At 38.9% G+C, this 19,841-nt stretch overlaps 1 protein-coding gene and 1 long non-coding RNA gene across 2 annotated transcripts in view; one reads left to right on the top strand and one right to left on the bottom strand.

Moving 5' to 3' along the window:
• The first annotated feature begins 3,492 nt into the window (after positions 1 to 3,492).
• Positions 3,493 to 8,956, top strand: LOC116664977. Its single transcript, XR_004321546.1, has 4 exons — positions 3,493 to 3,588; positions 6,300 to 6,453; positions 8,248 to 8,332; positions 8,840 to 8,956. It is a non-coding gene; the product is annotated as an uncharacterized LOC116664977 (long non-coding RNA).
• The window catches only part of BET1 (Bet1 golgi vesicular membrane trafficking protein), a 27,982-nt gene continuing 13,042 nt past the window's right edge, over positions 4,902 to 19,841 (bottom strand). The window contains exon 4 of the mRNA XM_032483989.1: positions 4,902 to 5,849. Within this exon, the coding sequence (XP_032339880.1) occupies positions 5,694 to 5,849 (156 nt within the window). The 3' untranslated portion in view covers positions 4,902 to 5,693. The remainder of the gene's footprint in view (positions 5,850 to 19,841) is intronic.

Below are 19,841 nucleotides of genomic sequence, written 5' to 3'. Positions count from 1 at the left end.
GTGCAAGTTACTTGGAGTCAAAAACTGATTTTCCAATAGGGAAACATTTTAGGTCTGTTTTTCAGAGAGGATTATAAAAGACTAATGTGATTCTCATTGAAACCCACTATGTTTTATTAAAATATTATCAAAGTATTTTGAAGTTTATCAGAAAGAATAAGTTGAATAGATGTGTTGGCAAGAAAACAAGAAAAAAACCCTATCATATACTATAGCAACATATTAGGAGACGGGGAGAAAAGTTAATATTTACTGTGAGAATAACTGGTTGGTGCTTGTAAATTTAAAAGAAAATTATTTCTACCCCTTGCCTCACACCATAAATCATTATTTCAAAGTAGAAGAAAATTAAAAATAGAACTATGGGGAAAGTAAAAGGAAATACACTATCAATTTTATCAAACCTCTACAGATAGAAGACTTTCCAAGTTCTCTCCCTTCAAAGTTATGTTTCCAGAAAGTTGAAAATTACTTTCTCCTCAGTCTAATAACTCAAGCCAGATACACTCAAAATCCCATTAGATTGCTAAGGACACAAAGAAACGTGAATAAGCTAATTTCTAGAAAAAGATGAACCCTCCCCAGAAAAGACAAGCAGCTGCTTTTATCTCTGGTAGGACTGGGGGAGGGGGAGAAAGCAGCCAGAATTTTAGCAGCAGCATGTGGGGTAGTGTGACATGAAAAGTCCTGAAGTTCCCAAGTGCCCATCCACGGAGCCACAAAGGCAACAACCATCATTGGGTATGAGGAACCCATTCTAAGTTCTTTGTAATAGTATTCGTCACAATAATCCTGAGTGTCTTACTGCTACCTACTTACAATTTTTAGTCTTGTTTTACAAATAAAGTAACTGAGGTGGAAAGGTCATCAGCCCAAAGTTATAATGTGAATAACGGAGCCAGGATTCATGCTCAGGCGGTGTGACTTCATAGCTCTCAGTCTTAGCTACAAAGCTATTCTGCTTCACAGAAAATATTGAGTCAAAGTCTGTTCATCAATACAGGCTGATACAGTTACTTACTGACTGAAAGAACCCCAATTACCAAACGCACTTCCCATTTTCCTCTGCAAGGAGTCAAATTCAATACATATAATTAGAAATTTAAGAGAACTGAAAAGTTAGGAAAACTAGTTTATTTGATAGAAACAGGAGCTTTTTATGGGTGCAGGTGTTAGGATTTTGTTTCAGAATTCTGATGCTTAAATGTTGCACATTTGGTTCATTTATTTAATTGAAGTATGGTTTATTTACAATGCTGTTAGTTTCTGGTTGTGTACAGCATAGTGATTCAGTTATACGTGTGTGTGTGTATATATATTCTTTTTCATTATAGGTTATTACAAGATATTGAATATAGTTCCCTCTGCTATGCAGTAGGACCTTATTGCTTATCTACTTTATATATAGTAGTTTGTATCTGCAAATCCTAAACTCCTAATTTATCCTTTCCCCACTGCCCTTCCCCTTTGGTAACCATACATTTCTTTTTTCTTTTTTTAATTGAAGTACAGTCAGTTACAATGTGTCAATTTCTGGTGTACAGCACAATGTCCCAGTCATGCATATACATACATATATTCAGTGTAAGTTTGTTTTCTGTGTCTGAAATTTGTAAATTATTTGTGTCATTTTTTTCAATTCCACATATGTGATATCATATATTTTGTCTTTCTCTGTCTGACTTGACTTCACTTGGTATATCTTTAGGTCCATTCATGTTGCTGCAAATGGCATTATTTCATTTTTTTTTTTTTTTTTTTTTTTTTTTACAGCTGAGTCGTATTCTATTGTGTGTGTGTATATATATATATATCACAACTTCTTTATCCAGTCATCTGTCCATGGACATTTTGGTTGCTTCCTTGTCTTGGCTATTGTAAATAATGTTGCTATGAACGCTGGGTACATGGATCTTTTTGAATTATAGTTCCCTCCAGATATATGCCCAGGAGTGGGATTGTTGGATCATATATGGTAACTCTATTTTTGGTTTTTCAAGGAATCTCCGTACTGCTTCCCATAAAGGCTGCACCAAACTACATTCATACCAACAGTGTAGGAGGGTTCCCTTTTCTCGATACCCTCGCCAGCATTTATCGTTTGGGGACTTTTTGATGGTCATTCTGACTGGCGTGAAGTGATAACTCATTGTAGTTTTGATTTGCATTACTCTGACAATTAACAATATTGAGCATCTTTTCATGTGCCTATTGGCCATCTGTATGTCTTTGGAGAAATGTCCATTTAGGTCTTCTGCCCTTCTTTTTTTTAATTGGGTTTTTTGTTACTGAGTTGTATGAGCTGTTTATATATTCTGGAAATTAAAAGCTTGTTACTTGCATCATTTGCAAATACTTTCTCCCAATCTGTAGCTTGTCTTTTCGTTTTGTTTATGGTTTCCTTTGCTGTACAAAAGCTTGTAAGTTTAATTAGGTCCCATTCATTTATTTTTGCATGCACTTCTATTGCCTTGGTAGACTAACCAAGGAACACATTGCTATGATTTATGCCAGAGAATGTTTTGCCTATGTTCTCTTCTAGGAGATTATGGTGTCCTGTCTCAAGTTTAAGTCTTTAAGCCATTTTGAATTTACTTTCGTGTGTGGTGTGAGGGAGTGTTCTGACTTTGCTGACTGACATGCGGCTGTCTAGTTATCCCAAAAGAACTTACTGAAGAGACTGTCTTTTTCTCAACTGTATATTCTTGCCTCCTTTGTTGAAGATTAGCTGACTGTAGATGTGTGTGTTTATTTCTGGGCTCTCTATTGTGTTCCATTGATCCATGTCTGTTTCTGTGCCAATACCATGCCATTTTGATTACTACAGTTTTGTAGTCCTGTCTGAAGTCTGGGAGGATTATGCCTCCAGCTTTGCTCTTTTTCTTCAGTATTGCTTTGGCAATTCTGGTTTTTTTGTGATTCCATATAAATTTTAGGATTATTTGTTCTAGTTCTGTGAAAAGTGTTTTGGACATAACAACTATTCTCTGCTCAAGTAGTATCTAACTTAAATTCTATCAATGCTATGTATAATTTCCCCTTTCTTCACTGTAGAGACCTATGCCTGGTATCTGTAAGGAAAGGAGAAGGTAAGTTAAATTTTCTATCATTTGCAAATGTTGTCAGCACACTTCCTGGGACCAACTCCTAGTGAAATGAAGTGACTAGATATTTTGCAGAAAAAAATTTGGATATTTGGGATTTTTATAAATTGTTTTCTGAATCTGTTTTACCACTTAAAATATAGGATTTATAGTGTGTCACCCACCACCCAAACTTCTGCAAATCTTACGTTGCTTGAGTAAAAACTGATGACTATTTTGATTGTTGATTATTCCAATCAACCTCCCAGACATCAACAGCAATAAAGTCCTTCTCAGACTTAGCAATGAGCTTGTGTAGGATTATAAATAATTAGGACTTTTCCCTATTTCATGTTTCCCCCAAATTTTATTTCTGAAATAACTTTTCCTAGGGGCCCCCAAGCAGAAGGAAGAACAGGGTGCTGGCAGGAGGACCCCTGATGGGGCAAGGATGGACCCTTCCAGAGGAGTTCCCTGACTGCCAGGAATTTCAGCAAAGGCAGCGGTGAGAAGGGGTGACATGAAATCCTGGTTAGGGACCTGTTTTAGACAGTTCTTAAAAAGAACTGTAAAATTGTAAATGCCGGATAATGCAGTGATGAGAATCACGTTTACATCACCATAAACCCTTTTCCCTGAAATCTTCCCCTCCTTGATGATGATAATACTCAACCCTGAAATACTGTTTTAGTACTTTACAAAGTCCTTTCATATAATAGCCAAATCTGGAAATCCATCCTCTTCTTGCCATCAGTGTTTTTTCTAACGCTTTGATCTCACCTATTTCCATTCTGTTTCCACCTTCCATTTTTTTTAGCCTTCCCTTTTTTGAGATTTTAATTATTGACAGTGATTTCTGAGTCTTCCCTGAGCTCTAATGTCACATAGTTGGCACAGAGTACACAGTTAAATAATTTTTGAAAAACAAATCAATCTCTTGTTTGATAGAAATTTCCACTTGGAGGTCACATGATGTCAAACTCACTGTATTGCCCTTAAATTAACTCCCTTTCCTGATGTGTCTGTTAATGCTATGGAGAACTTTTATTGAGTGATTATCCTGTGTCAAGCACTTTCCAGTGTGTTACCTTCCTCTCACAGCAATCCTATGAAATAGGTGATTTATTGACAAAACAGGCCACAAACACTGAACAAGTGAAGGAATGGAGATTGGAATCCAGGTCATCCACCTCAAACCAGCGTCCCTCACCTCATACGGTAGGCCCGTCCCTTACATGCTGTCACTTAGCCCTCTCAGTTCTGGTGTTTTTACCTGTTAAGTAGAGGCCCAAATGACAACTAATGGGGCCAGAAAAGATAAGCCTAAACTGATTGATAGGTAATTAGGGATGAGCAAAAGGACTGCAAACTCAGCAAATCTTAAGATAATAGATTGTAGTTCTTTAAATTTTTACTCATCAGATATTTTTAAAACTGTAGTCATGACTTACTGCATTTCTTTGAAGCAAGTTCTGAAATGATACAATTATATTAAGCTTTCCTGAATTTCTCAGTTTTCAGAACTATTTCTCAGATTCTATGGAAAAAGAAGACTTGAACAAAGAAGCAACAAAGTCAATATATTTCATTTAAAAAATTTATTTTGGACAGAGCCCATAAATAGGCAAATTCCAAAACAGTAGCAATTCAGAGTGTTTAACAACATTTTAATTCCTCTCTCAATTCAGCAGTCCATTTTGCATTTTGTTTTCTATAAACCTATACACAGGATTAAAGCAATAATACTCTGGAAATACTCAGGCATTGTTGCTTTAATCCTGTGTATATTTGAGCACATAAGAAAGCACAGGCAATTAATTTTCTTGAGCATTTTATTTCCATTCAGAGCTTAGCAATTACCTTAGCTTCACATTATTCTGCCATAAATGACAACCAAACAGCCTATCTAAGTAGCTAACATCTTAAAACTATTAAGGTAAGTTGATGGTATGCATAAATTTAATATAAAATGACCACTATACTGGTACATATGTTTTGGACCCTACTAGAAATAAGCCAAGATAACAAATTTTATTAAAGAATGGGGTCCTTGGGCAGAGGGGGAGGAGGAGTTGTATCACTAAAGATTATCAGGGAAACTGTAGGCAAAAAGAAATCCGCTACAATTTTAACCAAATAAGGAGGACAGCACATCGGCTGGGTCACTGCCACTTGAGGAAATGCATTCCCCGCTCCATCAGGACGCGTCCTCTGCCGCAGGAGCTCAGCACCAGGCTCCCCAGGCAGGCTGCTGTTCTCCTACTAAGTTTCTTTACATGGAACATAAACCTAAATTTATGGTAACAACGGAATATTGTACTCCTATTTAATCTGACAGCAAAAACCACGAAAAAAATTGTCAGGAACAGAATGACCTTAGACCATCTCAATACCCCTGGAAAATAGGGGCAAAAAATGAACCATTAAGAAACAGTATGCAAAGAGCACTGTATTATCTAATGTGATTTATAAAACAAGTAAAATTCAGTAATCTTTAATGAAAAAAGCCATAGTACTTGAAAATTAGGAATGTTTTGATGCTGATTTTTTATCGAAGTGGTAACCCAAGCCTTTAAGTTGGGACAAATTCCGAACTCACACTTACTTGCATCACCTCAGTTTAATAATCCAATAAATGACGAAAAAGACAAACAATGAGAACAGCATCATGTAGCACAGCAGCTTTGTTTGGCTCCCTTTGGATAAAATCTTCAGTTTTCCCATAGTTCTACCAAGAAATCCAGTTGTAGAATCAAACTGTGAATCCTATGAGAACAAAAGGAAAAAACCAAGTAGAATAGCTGGATTGTAATGTTTGTGAAATTAAATTTTTCGTGTCTTGCCATAAAATAGGAATTTTAAGAAAAAATTCTTCTCTGCCCGTGAGCCTCTTCTCTCCCCCGGCGTGCACCCCCCGCCCCCCACTGGCAGGAGTACCTGCTCAGCCATAAAGAGCAGCATTCTCCTGGCAGCACCAAGGTAACTCCTTAGGAGGGAACATTCCTTCTTGCTCACATGACCCACTGGGATGCTTAGATGCGGATCATGTAAATTGTCACTAAACATGTCATTTGATGTACAGCCCTGTCTCAGAAAAATTTATCTAACTGTGCCTTGATTTCTAACTGGTGGAACAGTTCTCAGCTTTCTGAGATGTTTTTCCTAGGATATAATCTTCAAATATGGCTCAAATAAAAATTTCTATTTCTTTCTTAGATGGACTAATTTTTCGTCGACATACTTGGTGTAGTCCGTAGGATGTCAGAGACCACCACCAGAGGACACCTGGAGTCTACCTGGAACTGGCACTCCGTACCAGCACGGCCCCCCTGTGCCCCGTCAGCTTCTCGAACACTCCTGTGGTGTGCCGGTGAGTTCTCCCGATACTCAGATCTCACTGTTGGGACCATGAGCCTAAAAACTTTGTTCATGAGTCTTAATGGACACTGATGCATTTCCTAGGCCAGGACCTAGAGAGTCTGGCTCAGAGGCCGAGAGAAACATAGATGGCTAGGTTTTTGTAAAATCTGGCTTAAACTAGGGGAAAAAACAATATGAGTTGATACATGGTCTGAACAAAAGTTTTGCTCATGAAAATGACAGGCTGAATTAGTTGCTCCAAAGACTAAAGGGACATTTTGCTCCTCTCGGCCACCTGGCATGCTCAGGCGACTGAGGATCAATCCTTCCTCACGACACGCAGTGGTCCCTCAGGGGACCCCAGCACGCCCACGATGTAACACTGCTCCTCCAGGGGAGGGCCCGACGGACACCGCGCAGCCAGTGCTCCGAGCCCCCCTGATGGCTTTAGGCCGTCCTAGGGAGAAGCTAAGCCAGGTAAAAGAAGTTGAACCGACGCAAGGGTAATTCATGTGGGAGCTAGACTCAGGTGCAGCACACGTGTGATCCACCACACTGTCCTCAGAATTGTTCAGATCGTATCTCGTATCTGAACTGGGCTACAAAAGTAATACTGGGAAACCACCTCAAAGACCAAGCAGCTCCTGTGCAAACAGCCACCCGTGGGAACACTGGATTTATGTACGCTTGTGAGTAGCTAATTGGGAACCAAAGGAACTGGGCCCTGAAATGGCCAAGCTGGGATTCTTTCGACACTGTGAATCTCAATTTTGAGCACACAGTAAAAGCTGGCAGTCCTCTGTGCCTGTACGGCCTACTGCAAACAGTGTGAGTGTTCTCTTTTCTAAAATCAGACTAGCAGAGGAAATGTCTGTTGGGCTAGCTCCATGGATCCCAGAACTCCCCTGTTTACCTTAAGAGGCTTCCAAGTACTGAGGAAAGAAACATTTTTTTGGCCTTAAGGAAGAAAGCCATCCTAGGAGGAACTTGGCTTCCTCCTCCCATGCCTTCGAGATGCCAACTGGATACCTGGTCTTCTCCAGGAACCCATGTCTCTACTATTTTTTTAAAAAGCAAATTTCAGGAACAGGGAAGGTAATTTGGAAAGTGACTTGTCAATCTCAAGTGTCTTCTCCCTAAATACTAGTAAAAAGGACTTAGCCATCTAGACAGGTGACCCTGATTTGTCCCATCTGCCAGAAACCCAACCTCTTTGTAACTGACGGGTTCTACGCTGTACCTGAATCATGGCTGAAATTTTGGAACAGAAACTATGAGGTCTTTGTGTGCATGTACATATTTACACGTGTGTTGTAGATGTATGTGGCATTAACAAAATTAATTTGTAAAAGAGCTCTATTTTATTGCCTGAAAGGATTGTATGTGACCATGTATTTTACCCTTTTGGTATTTTTGACAAAATTCCCAAAGATCAAATTCTAAATGAACTTCCCCTGACCTCTAGCTAACTTTGAGATTTTCCAAAGGGTCGCTGGAACACCTCAAAATGTTTATTTCCTCTCCATCTCAGAGAGAGGAACATTCAGCTAGGTAGGCTTATTTCGTATGTAAAATTACATGGGAAGCACTGTCAAATGAGTGGTGATAATAACACTCAATATGATACAATCTAAGTCTTAACACACATTCTAGAAATTATATGGAACTCCCCAAATTCTGGGGTGCCCTGGTAAATGTTATCAGTCATATTGAAGCGTATGTCACAGCAGTAACTAACTTTCTTTTCAGCTGCATTGTAATCAAAGTCTTTAACCTCAACTTACTAAGTTTTTGTCCTTTACAGAAAACTACTGTTGTACTCTGATGCTTTTGCAAGAATGGTTCACCTTTAAGAAGATTCACAGAAAGGACTTTGTACTTACACCTCTGTAAGTAGAACTGAAACATTATCTTTTCCCTCTACCTGATCCCTCCAGAATTTGGAAAACTCAGGTTCCCAGCCGCTTTCTCAGGCTTGTAAGGAAGGCCACCTCCTAACAGGTGCAGGAGCCTCCAGGTATTTGGGGGACGTTGAGGAGAGAGGAATTCTCCCAAATCCATTGCCCAAATCTATAGGTATCACAGTCAAAATATATGACACACTCTTGGTATGGCTTCCCTGGCCATGAAGTTCCTAAAGTTTAATCTGAGATTTTTTAGGAGAAATTCCAGCACAGCCAATTTAAGAGTCTGTATGGTCCATTATCAGATATTTGGTAGAAATGGAGGTAATTTTAAAGAGAAAAAGGTTGTTTTAGTGAATATTAAATTCTAGTCTTGTTAGCTGAGGTCTGTATTTACTGGCTAAGACTTTCCAGACAGCTCCTCGTAAAGTGTAGTTTTAAAAGGACACACTAAGTTTGTTTCTGAAGTGCCTCACAGTAATCTAACCTTAGATGAAGATCGGATTTGCCATGGCCTGCAACCAGGAGGTTACTCATACCCGGAAAGACTTCGGATAAAGGACTCTGCCACGGTGGAAGGGATCATACCATGCCTCCCCTGAATGCACTGCAACGCCTGTTTCTGACATCTGACTTCAACAAAGACCAGCACTACCAGACCAGGACGAGGAGACAGGTGACCCAAGATGCTGGACCAGACCTGTATACTGTTTACTCTGGTAGTTGCTCATAGTTTTGCTTGTGAACCAAATGTATTTCTTGGGCTCAATCACATGGATGATTTGAAAAGTCCAATTGCTAGGCTTATGGTCAATTACATATGTCCAGCACACCCAGGTTCCCCTGGTGGACATTACCTCCCCAAGGCTCTAACTGGGTGGTCCTTAGAAATTTTATTTTGAAAGAAAGCAAGCCTAGCACTGTGCACTGCCAGTATCACTAAGTGAGACCCCCTTTTACCCAGCCAATTAATGATACTCGTTCTGGCCGTAAATAGTCCTTCAAATTAGATGTTGAATATTGGGTAACTCCTAAGAGGACCCAATGGATATACAGACCAAGTTAATTACCTTGGTTAGGAAGATGCACAGTTGGTTCCCTTGGGCACAAGGTCACTTACAGGCAGCCTTGGAAACGGCCCCTGTCAGTCGGCCTTTAGTGTGGGCACGCTGGCTTCTATCACTTTTCCAATGGTCTGACCACAAAATCTGTTCACTCATAACCCATGAAGAGTCAAATTTCTGCTCTGAACAATCTTCCTTCGAGTTTAGGGGAAATACTAGGAAATAGTTTGGTTCAGGAGGATTTTGGCTTAAATCTTTGCTAATGACAGTCACTCCTACTACCCCTGTGACTTAGGGTTTGTGGAATTTACAAGGTGATAGGTTCTTGCCTCCTAACGCTGTGCTTCATCTACTCATACTAGATTAAGGAAGCTACAAATCATCTTTTTATTTCTCTATAAAAGAATGGGCATACACAAAATGCACACTCAAGGAGAACTGGCTGTCAATCCTTGCCGAACATTCTGCTAGTATAACCCCCCAAAAAGAGGATAGGGCACTGAGGGACATGGGGGACACTGGATCAGGCAAGCAGCCAGCCTAGTTTTGAAAGGCCAATCATTTGATCACCTAATGTTTTCTATGGAAAGATTATCAATCAACAAGGAGAAACTGAAACAAAATCCCTATTTTATGGCAAGACATGAAAAATTTTAAAAATTCTCTGCCCTTTAGCCTCTTCTCTCCCCTCGCTGTGCACTATGCACCCCACCTCCACAGGAATACCTGCTCAACCATAAAAAGCAGCATTCTCCTGGCAGCACCAAGGCAATTCCCTGAGAGAGAACATTCCTTCTTGGTCACATGACCCACAGGGATACTTAGATGCGGATCATGTAAATTGTCACTAAACATGTCATTTGATTTACAGCTCTCTGTCTCAGAAAAATTTATCTAACTGGTGGAACAGTTCTCAGCTTTCTGAGATGTTCTTCCTGGGATATAATCTTCATATTTGGCTCAAATAATCCTCAAAATTGGCTCAAATAAAAATTTACATTTCTTTCTCACATTGACTATTTTTTCATTCACCTATTCTCCATATGTACATTTTTAAGTAAGTTAATATTATTATACTACATTTTTAATGGTATTTTCTGTGTTTAATCCATTCAGGAGCCTGTATATCCTTGAGTATTCAAGAATATGATGTCAAAACAAATAATTATGAAGGGAGAAGAGTATAAATGTAGGATATTTAAAATTCCTTTTCAGTTACTGATTTCTTAATTTTAATCATTCACAGCCACCTATACCAAAACCTCATGGTAATCGGAAACCAGAAATCTGTAATAGACTCACAGAAAAGGAATCCAAACATAGCACTAAAAGGTTACCAGATTACAAAGGAAAACAGAAGAATAAAAGGTAAAGAACAATTAAAAATGGCAGTAAGTACATATCTATAATCTTAAATGTAAACTGATTTAAGACAAACTGGCTGAATGGATACAAAAACAATACCTGTGTATTTTCTGCCTACAAGAGATTAACTTCAGACCTAGAGAGAGAGAGAGACTGAAAGTGAGGAGATGGAAAAAGGCATTCCACACAAATGGCAATCAAAAGAAAACGAGGGTAATACTTACATCAGACAAAACAGGCTTTAAAATAAAGACTGTTAGAAGAGACAAAGAAGGACACTACATAAGAGATAAATCTAGGAAGAAGATAGATACTTAAAATTCTATCAACCTAAGTGCACCTCAATACATAAGGCAAATGTTAACGGACATAAAGGGAGAAATTGAGAGTAACACAAGAATAGTGGGGGACTTAACACCCACCCCCCCACATCAATGGATAAATCATCCAGATAGAAAATAAGGAAACAGGCCTTTAAATAACACATTAGTCAGATGTATTTAATCCATATTTCTAGAGCATCCCATCTGAAAGTAGCAGAACACACATTCTTTTCAAGTGTACAAGAAACATCCTACAGGTTAGGTCACATGCTGGGTCACAAAGCAAGCCTCAGAAATATAAGAAAATTGAAATTATGTCTAGAGTATTTTCTGACCAGAACACTATGAGATTACAACTCAACTACAAGAAAACTGCAAGAAACAAACACTTGGATGCTAAATTTTTTGCTACTAAACCAATGGATTACTGAAGAAATGAAAAAAAATACTTAGAGATAAATAAAAAACAAAAAACAACAATCCAAAACCTATGGGATGCAGCAAAAGCAGTTCTAATAGGGAAATTTATAGATATAAGCTTACTTCAGGAAACAAGAAAAATCTCAAGCAACCTAACTTTACATTTAAAGCACCAAGCAAAATAAGAACAAACAAAACCCAAAGTTCATAAAAGGAGGAACAGAGAAGATGGTGGAGTAGACGGACACTCGTAGCTCACCCTCTCCCACAGATGCACCAAGGCTCACATCCACAGACCCACTCAGCCAACCAAAGCACCTGCAGAACTCTTGACAGAACATCGCCCTCTTCAAAAGATAGAGACGCCAAAAATCTGGTAGAAGAAAAGGAAAGAAGAAAAGGCAAAGCAGAGCGGGACGGGTCCCGCAGGGAGGGAGCAGCAAAGGAGGACTGGCGCTCGCTCGCTGGGTCTCCCCTCTCCAACTGAGAGGCCAGCGGGACGGAGGGGGAGCCTCTGAGGCTCGGATCTGTACAGAGCAGCCCTTGACCGACAGAACTAAGTTAAACGGGCACCGAGGGTCCCCGCGACACCCAGCCCGAGACGCGGCCTGGCAGCTGGGGGCCGGGACATGCTGCCGGAGCCAGGCGGAGGACAGGGAGGTGACTGCGTTGAGGCAGCCCCGGGGGACTGCAGGGGGCTGCGCGCAGTGGCTGTGGGTGCACAGGGCAGAACAACCTGGGCCCTCCATAAAACAACAGGCTGATGTGCCCCGGGGGGAAGGGTGCATACCCCCATCTCTGAAAACCCGCGGAAAGTTTTCGGGTGAAGAGGGGCTCAGGCACAGCCGCCATATCCTCCAGCACTTAGGTGCAGACGCAGGTTTCGCCCCCGCCCGGGTGCTAAGGGCTTAGCAGCCTCAAGGGCCAGAGACTTGTCTACAGCCCAAGGCAGATAGGATCCTTCCATCCTGGTCCCTCAGAGAACTTGGTCCGCCAAGACAAGGAGCTGGGTTCTGGCCCGGAGCAGGGACAAGGCTGTTCCTAGGTCTTCCTCGAGCCCGCCTGCGGAGCGTGCAGTGGCACAGAGCAGCGGAGCGACAGGCGCCGGGAGAGGGCAGGTGCAGGAATGCAGCCCCTGACCGCAGTGCTGGGAGGGGGCGCGACGCGCCCTCCTACCCGGCCAGTCTGCAACATCTGACTGCGGCACTGGGAGGGGCAGTGACCCGCCCGCCCACAGCAAAAGAGAGCTGCACCCGACCCAGTGGTGGGAGGGGGTGCGATCTGCTTGCCGACAGGCACTGGGAGCAGCACAGACTAGGGTGCCAACGGAGGGCCTCTGGAAACAGCAAGCTGAGCTTCCAAAACAGGACGAAGACACAAAGACTTCGCATTAAGAGCACACAGTCTCCAGAACACCGACCCCACCCCACCCTTTAAAAAATTTTTTAAAATCTGTTTCTACCTGTTGTATTTTCTATTACCCTCTTAATTTTTATTTCTTAATTCATTTTTATTTCTCTTGGGTTTTGATGTCCTGTTATTGATTAGACACAGGTTTCAAATACATCTTTTCATCATTTCCCTTTTTAAAGGTTTTAAAAGGACATCTCAACCCGATTGCTATTCTGCTTCAACTTGCTCTTCTATTATTCATTATATACTGTTTTCAAACCTTTTTTTCTCCCTTCTTTTAAAATTCTTTCTCTCTTTTTTCTTTTTTTCCTAAGTCTTATTCCTACATAGGCATTAGATAAACTCCTTAAGGACCACAATAGATAACTGATACTCATACATCACAGTGCCAGAGAGGTATGAGCAAGATGAAGCAGAGAAACCATTCCCAATTAAAAGAACAAGAGAAATCCCCTGAAAGAATTATCAATGAGATAGACATCGATAGCCTACTAGATCAAGATTTCAAAAAAGGAGTGATCAAAGTGCTGAAAGAACTAAAAGAGATAGTGTTTAGAGATATAAAATGTCAAAAATGAAATGGAAGCTATAAAGAAGAGCCAAGTAGAATGGGTGAACTCATTGACTGAGATGAGGAATGATCTAAAAGCTGTGCAAAGCCAACTAGATAATGCAGAGGAACGAATTAGTGACCTAGAAGACAGGACAAAAGAAAGCACCCAATCAGAAGAGCTACAAGATAAACAAATAAAAACAAATGAAAATAGCATAAGGGACCTATGGGATAATATAAAGCATGCCAATCTTTGCATAATAGGAGTCCCAGAAGGGGAAGAAAGATCAAAGGGGATTGAAAAGGTTTTTGAAGAAATCATGACTGAAAACTTCCCAAACTTAAAGAATGAATCACATATCCAAGTACAGGAGGCTCAGAGGGTCCCAAACAGGAAGAACCCAAATAGACCCACACCAAGACATATCATAATCAAGATGGCCAGAGTCAAGGATAAAGAAATGATTCTAAAGGCAGCAAGAGAAAAGCAAAGAGTGAGTTACAAGGGAACCCCCATAAGGCTCTCAGCTGATTTCTCTACAAAAACACTACAGGCCAGAAAGGAGTGGCAAGATATATTCAAAATCCTGAATGAAAAAAAGACGCAGCCTAGGATACTCTATCCAGCAAGGCTATCCTTTAGGATAGAAGGAGAGAGAAAGAATTTCACAGACAAGAAAAAGCTGCAGGAGTTTAGCAACTCTAAATCCATGCTAAAAGAAATATTGAAAGGTCTAAATAGAAAAGCAGCAGGATGCTACAGAAATGAGAAACTCACAACTGGAAAGGTGATAACTCATGAATTACAAATAAACATGAAATTACAAAAGAAGACATACAAATCATTGAGAGTGGGAGAGGGAGGCAGGGAAATATAGATTTTTTTTCCTTTCTTTTAAAAATTTTTTGTTCTCAGTAGGATGGGTTTGAGATCATGTTACTATCATTTTAATAAAAACAGTTATAGTAGAAGATGTGGTATATTTATACAATAGAATACTACTCAGCCATAAAAACTGACAACATAATGCCATTTGCAGCAACATGGATGCTCCTGGAGAATGTCATTCTAAGTGAAGTAAGCCAGAAAGAGAAAGAAAAATACCATATGAGATCGCTCATATGTGGAATCTAAAAAACAAAAACAAACAAACAAAAATAAAGCGTAAATAAAGGACAGAAATAGACTCATAGACAGAGAATACAGACTTGTGGTTGCCAGGGGGGCGGAGGGTGGGAAGGGATAGACTGGGATTTCAAAATTGTAGAACAGATAAACAAGATTATACTGTATAGCACAGGGAAATATACACAAAATGTTATGGTAGCTCACAGAGAAAAAAATGTGACAATGAGTGTGTGTATGTCCATGTATGACTGAAAAATTGTGCTGAACACTGGAATTTGACACAATATTGTAAAATGATTATAAATCAATAAAAAATGTTAAAAAATAAATTAAAAAAACCAGTTATAGTAATGGGCTAATAGATTTACGAAAAAGGGTAACCACAAGCCAAAAACTTACAAGGGAGTCACAAAAACTAAATAAAATCCATGATAACACAAAGGAAAATTACCAAACCACAAAAAGAAGAAGAAAGGAACAAAGAGGAAATACCAAATCAACTGCAAAGATAAGTTCAAAATGGCAATAAACACACATCTATCATTAATTACTGTAAATGTTAATGGACTAAATGGTCCAGTCAAAAGACACAGAGTGGCAGACTGGATAATAAAGCAAGAACCTTCAATATGCTGCATACAAGAGACCCACTTTAGGGAGAAGGACACATATAGATTGAGAGTGAAAGGACGTAAAAGGATATTCCATGCAAATGGAAAAGCCAAAAAAGCAGGTGTTGCAGTACTGATTTCAGACAAAACAGACTTTAAAACAAAGGCCATAAAGAAAGATAAAGAAGGACATTTTATAATGATTAAAGGAGTGATACAAGATGAGGATATTACACTCGTTAATATATATGCACCCAATAAGGGAGCACCTAAGTACATAGAACAATTACTAACAGAGATAAAGGGGGATACTGACTGGGAATACAAACATAGTTGGAGATTTTAACACCGCATTAACATCACTAGACAGATCTTCCAGACAGAAAATAAATAAGGCAACAGAGAGATTAAATAATACAATAGAAAAATTAGATTTGGTGGCTATTTTCAGAGCATTACACCCCCCAAAATAGGATATACATTCTTTTCAAGTGCACATGGAACATTTTCCAGGATTGATCATGTACTTGGGCACAAAAGAAACCTCAACAATTTTAAGAAGATAGAAATTATTTCAAGCATCTTTACTGACCACAATGCCATGAAACTAGAAATCAACAACAGAGAAACAAAGGAGAAAAAAAGGAAAGCATGGAAATTAAACAATATGTTATTAAAAAAACAATGGGTCAATGAGGAAATCAAAGCTGAAATTAAAAAATACCTTGAAACAAATGACAATGAAAGCACAACCACTCAAAATCTATGAGACACAGCAAAGGCAGTGCTAAGAGGGAAGTTTATAGCGATACAGGCCTTCCTCAAAAAAGAAGAACAATCTCAAATAAACAATTTAACCCACCAGCTGAATGAACTAGGAAAAGAAGAAAAGCTCCGAAAGGCAGCAGAAGGAAGGAAATTATAAAGATTAGAGAGGAAATAAATACAACAGAGATTAACAAGACCATAGAAAAAATCAACCAAACCAAAAGCTGGTTTTTTTAAAAAGTAAATAAAATCGACAAACCTCTGGCCAAACTCACAAAGAAGAAAAAAGAGAGAGCACAAATTAGCAAATTAAGAAAGGAAAATGGAGAAATTACAACAAATAAAATAGAAACACAGAATATCATACGAGAATATTATGAAAAACTATATGGAACCAAACTGGATAACCTAGAGGAGATGGACAAGTTTCTGGAAACATACTGTTCACTGAGACTGAATCAAGAAGAAACTGACCACTTGAACAAACCGATCACTAGAAATGAAATCGAAATAGCAATTAAAAAACCTCCCTACAAATAAAAGTCTAGGACCAGACGGCTTCACCGGGGATTTCTACCAAACATACAGAGAACTCATACCAGTCCTTCTCAAACTCTTCCAGACGATTGAAAAGGAGGGAATACTCCCAAACTCATTCTATGAAGCCACCATTACCCTGATACCAAAACCAGGCAAAGACACCACCAAAAAAGAGAATTATAGGCCAATATCACTGATGAACATAGACTCCAAAATCCTCACCAAAATATTAGCAAATAGAATCCAACAACACGTAAAAAAGATTATACATCATGACCAAGTGGGGTTCATCCCAGGGACACAAGGGTGGTTCAACATACACAAATCAATCAATGTAATACATCACATCAACAAGAGAAAGGACAAAAACCACATGATCATCTCAATAGATGCAGAGAAAGCATTTGATAAAATTCAACACCCATTTATGATAAAAACTCTCACCAAAGTGGGTATACAGAGAACATATCTCAACATCATAAAAGTTATATATGACAAACCTACAACCAGCATAGTACTCAACAGTGAAAAACTCAAAAGCTTCCCACTAAAATCTGGGACAAGACAAGGATGCCCACTATCACCACTCCTATTCAACATAGTCTTGGAAGTTCTAGCCACAGCATTCAGGCAAGAGAGAGAAATAAAAGGGATCCAAACTGGAAAAGAAGAGGTAAAAGTGTCACTATATGCAGATGACATGATGCTATATATAGAAAACCCTAAAAGGTCCACACAAAAACTACTAGAGCTGATCGAAGAATTCAGCAAGGTAGCAGGTTACAAAACTAACGTTCAAAAATTAGTTGCATTTCTTTACACTAACAATGAATCCACAGAAAAAGAAAGTAAAGAATCAATCCCCTTTAAAATAGCACCCAAAGTAATAAAATATCTGGGAGTAAATCTAACCATGGAGGTGAAAAAATTATACACAGAAAACTATAAACCATTGATGAAGGAAATTAAAGAAGAATTTAAAAAATGGAAAGATATCCCATGCTCTTGGATTGGAAGAATCAATATTGTTAAAATGGTCACACTGCCCAAGGCAATCTACAGATTTAATGCAATCCCTATCAAATTACCCAGGACATATTTCACAGAACTAGAACAAATCATAATAAAATTTATATGGAACCATCAAAGGCCTAGAATTGCCAAAGCATTACTGAAGAGAAAGAAAGAGGCTGGAGGAATAACTCTCCCAGGCTTCAGACAATACTATAGAGCTACAGTCATCAAGACAGCATGGTATTGGTACAAAAACAGACATATAGACCAATGGAACAGAATAGAGAGCCCAGAAACGAACCCACAAACTTTTGGTCAACTCATCTTCGACGAAGGAGGCAAGAATATACAATGGAATAAAGACAGTCTCTTCAGCAAATGGTGTTGGCAAAACTGGACAGCAGCATGTAAAGCAATGAAGCTAGAACACTCCCTTACACCACACAAAAGTAAACTCAAAATGGATCAAGACTTAAACATAAGACAAGATACAATAAACCTCCTAGAAGAAAATATAGGCAAAACATTATCGGACAGAATTCTCAAATATTTTCTCCTAGAAGACATAAAAGCAAGAATAAACAAATGGGACCTAATGAAACTTACAAGCTTCTGCACAGCCAAGGAAACCATAAGTAAAACAAAAAGACAACCTACGGAATGGGAGAAAAGTTTTGCAAATGAAACCGACAAAGACTTGATCTCCAGAATATATAAGCAGCTCATACGACTTAATAAGAAAAAAACAAACAACCCAATCCAAAAATGGGCAGAAGACCTAAACAAGCAATTCTCCAAGGAAGACATACAAATAGGCACATGAAAAAATGCTCAATATCACTAATTATCAGAGAAATGCAAATCAAAACTACAATGAGGTATCACCTCACACCAGTCAGAATGGCCGTCATTCAAAAGTCTACAAATGACAAATGCTGGAGAGGCTGTGGAGAAAGGGGAACCCTCCTTCACTGCTGGTGGGAATGCAGTTTGGTGCAGCCACTGTGGAAAACAGTATGGAGATTCCTCAAAAGACTAAGAATAGACTTACCATATGACCCAGGAATCCCGCTCCTGGGCTTATATCCAGAAGGAACCCTACTTCAGGATGACACCTGCACCCCAATGTTCATAGCAGCACTATTTACAATAGCCACGACATGGAAACAGCCTAAATGTCCATCAACATATGACTGGATAAAGAAGTGGTATATTTATACAATGGAATACTACTCAGTCATAAAAACCGACAACATAATGCCATTTGCAGCAACATGGATGCTCCTGGAGAATGTCATTCTAAGTGAAGTAAGCCAGAAAGAGAAAGAAAAATACCATATGAGATGACTCTATGGAATCTAAAAAAAAAAAAAGCATAAATACAGAACAGAAATAGACTCATAGACATAGAATACAGATCTGTGGTTGCCAAGGGGGTGGGGGGTGGGAAGAGATAGACTGGGATTTCAAAATTGTAGAATAGATAAACAAGATTATACTGTATAGCACAGGGAAATATATACAAGATCTTATGGTAGCTCACAGAGAAAGGAATGTGACAATGAATATATATATGTTCATGTATAATTGAAAAACTGCTCTACACTGGAATTTGACACAACATTGTAAAATGATTATAAATCAACAAAAAGTGTTAAAATAAATAAGTTAATTAATTAAAAAGAGTTTGTAGAAGGAAAGAAATCAGAAAAAAAATAAATGAAATAGAGACATAAAAAAAACAAAAGAATCAATGCAACTGAAAGCTTGTTTGGGAAAAGATAAACAAAACTGATAAACCTTTAGCCAGACTCACCAACAAAAAAGGGGAAAAACCTGAAATAAATTCAGAAATTAAAAAGTCACAGCTGACACCAAAGAAATAACAAAGTATCATAAGAGACTACTATGAGCAACTATACAGCAATAAAATGGAAATCCTAGAAAAATTGTCCAAATTCATAGAAAGGTACAATCTCCAAAGACTGAATCATGAATAGAAAATATGAACAGACCAGTCAGCACTACTGAAACTGAATCAGTTAAACGCCCAACAAACAGAAGTCCAGAATTAGGTGGCTTCACAAACGACTCCTACCAAACATTTAGAGAAGAGTTAACACCTGTCATTTGGAAACTATTCCAAAAAACTGCCAAGGAAGGAATACTTCTGAACTCATTCAATGAGGCTACCATCACCCTGATACCAAACCAAAGAAAGATACCACCAAAAAACAAAATTACAGGCCAGTATCACTTAAGAACAGAGATGCAAAAATCCTCAACAATATACT

Source organism: Camelus ferus, chromosome 7 (assembly GCF_009834535.1).
Source record: "Camelus ferus isolate YT-003-E chromosome 7, BCGSAC_Cfer_1.0, whole genome shotgun sequence".
NCBI lineage: Eukaryota > Metazoa > Chordata > Mammalia > Artiodactyla > Camelidae > Camelus > Camelus ferus.
Note: the sequence above shows the minus strand (reverse complement) of the source record. Positions and strands in the feature narration are given on the sequence as shown.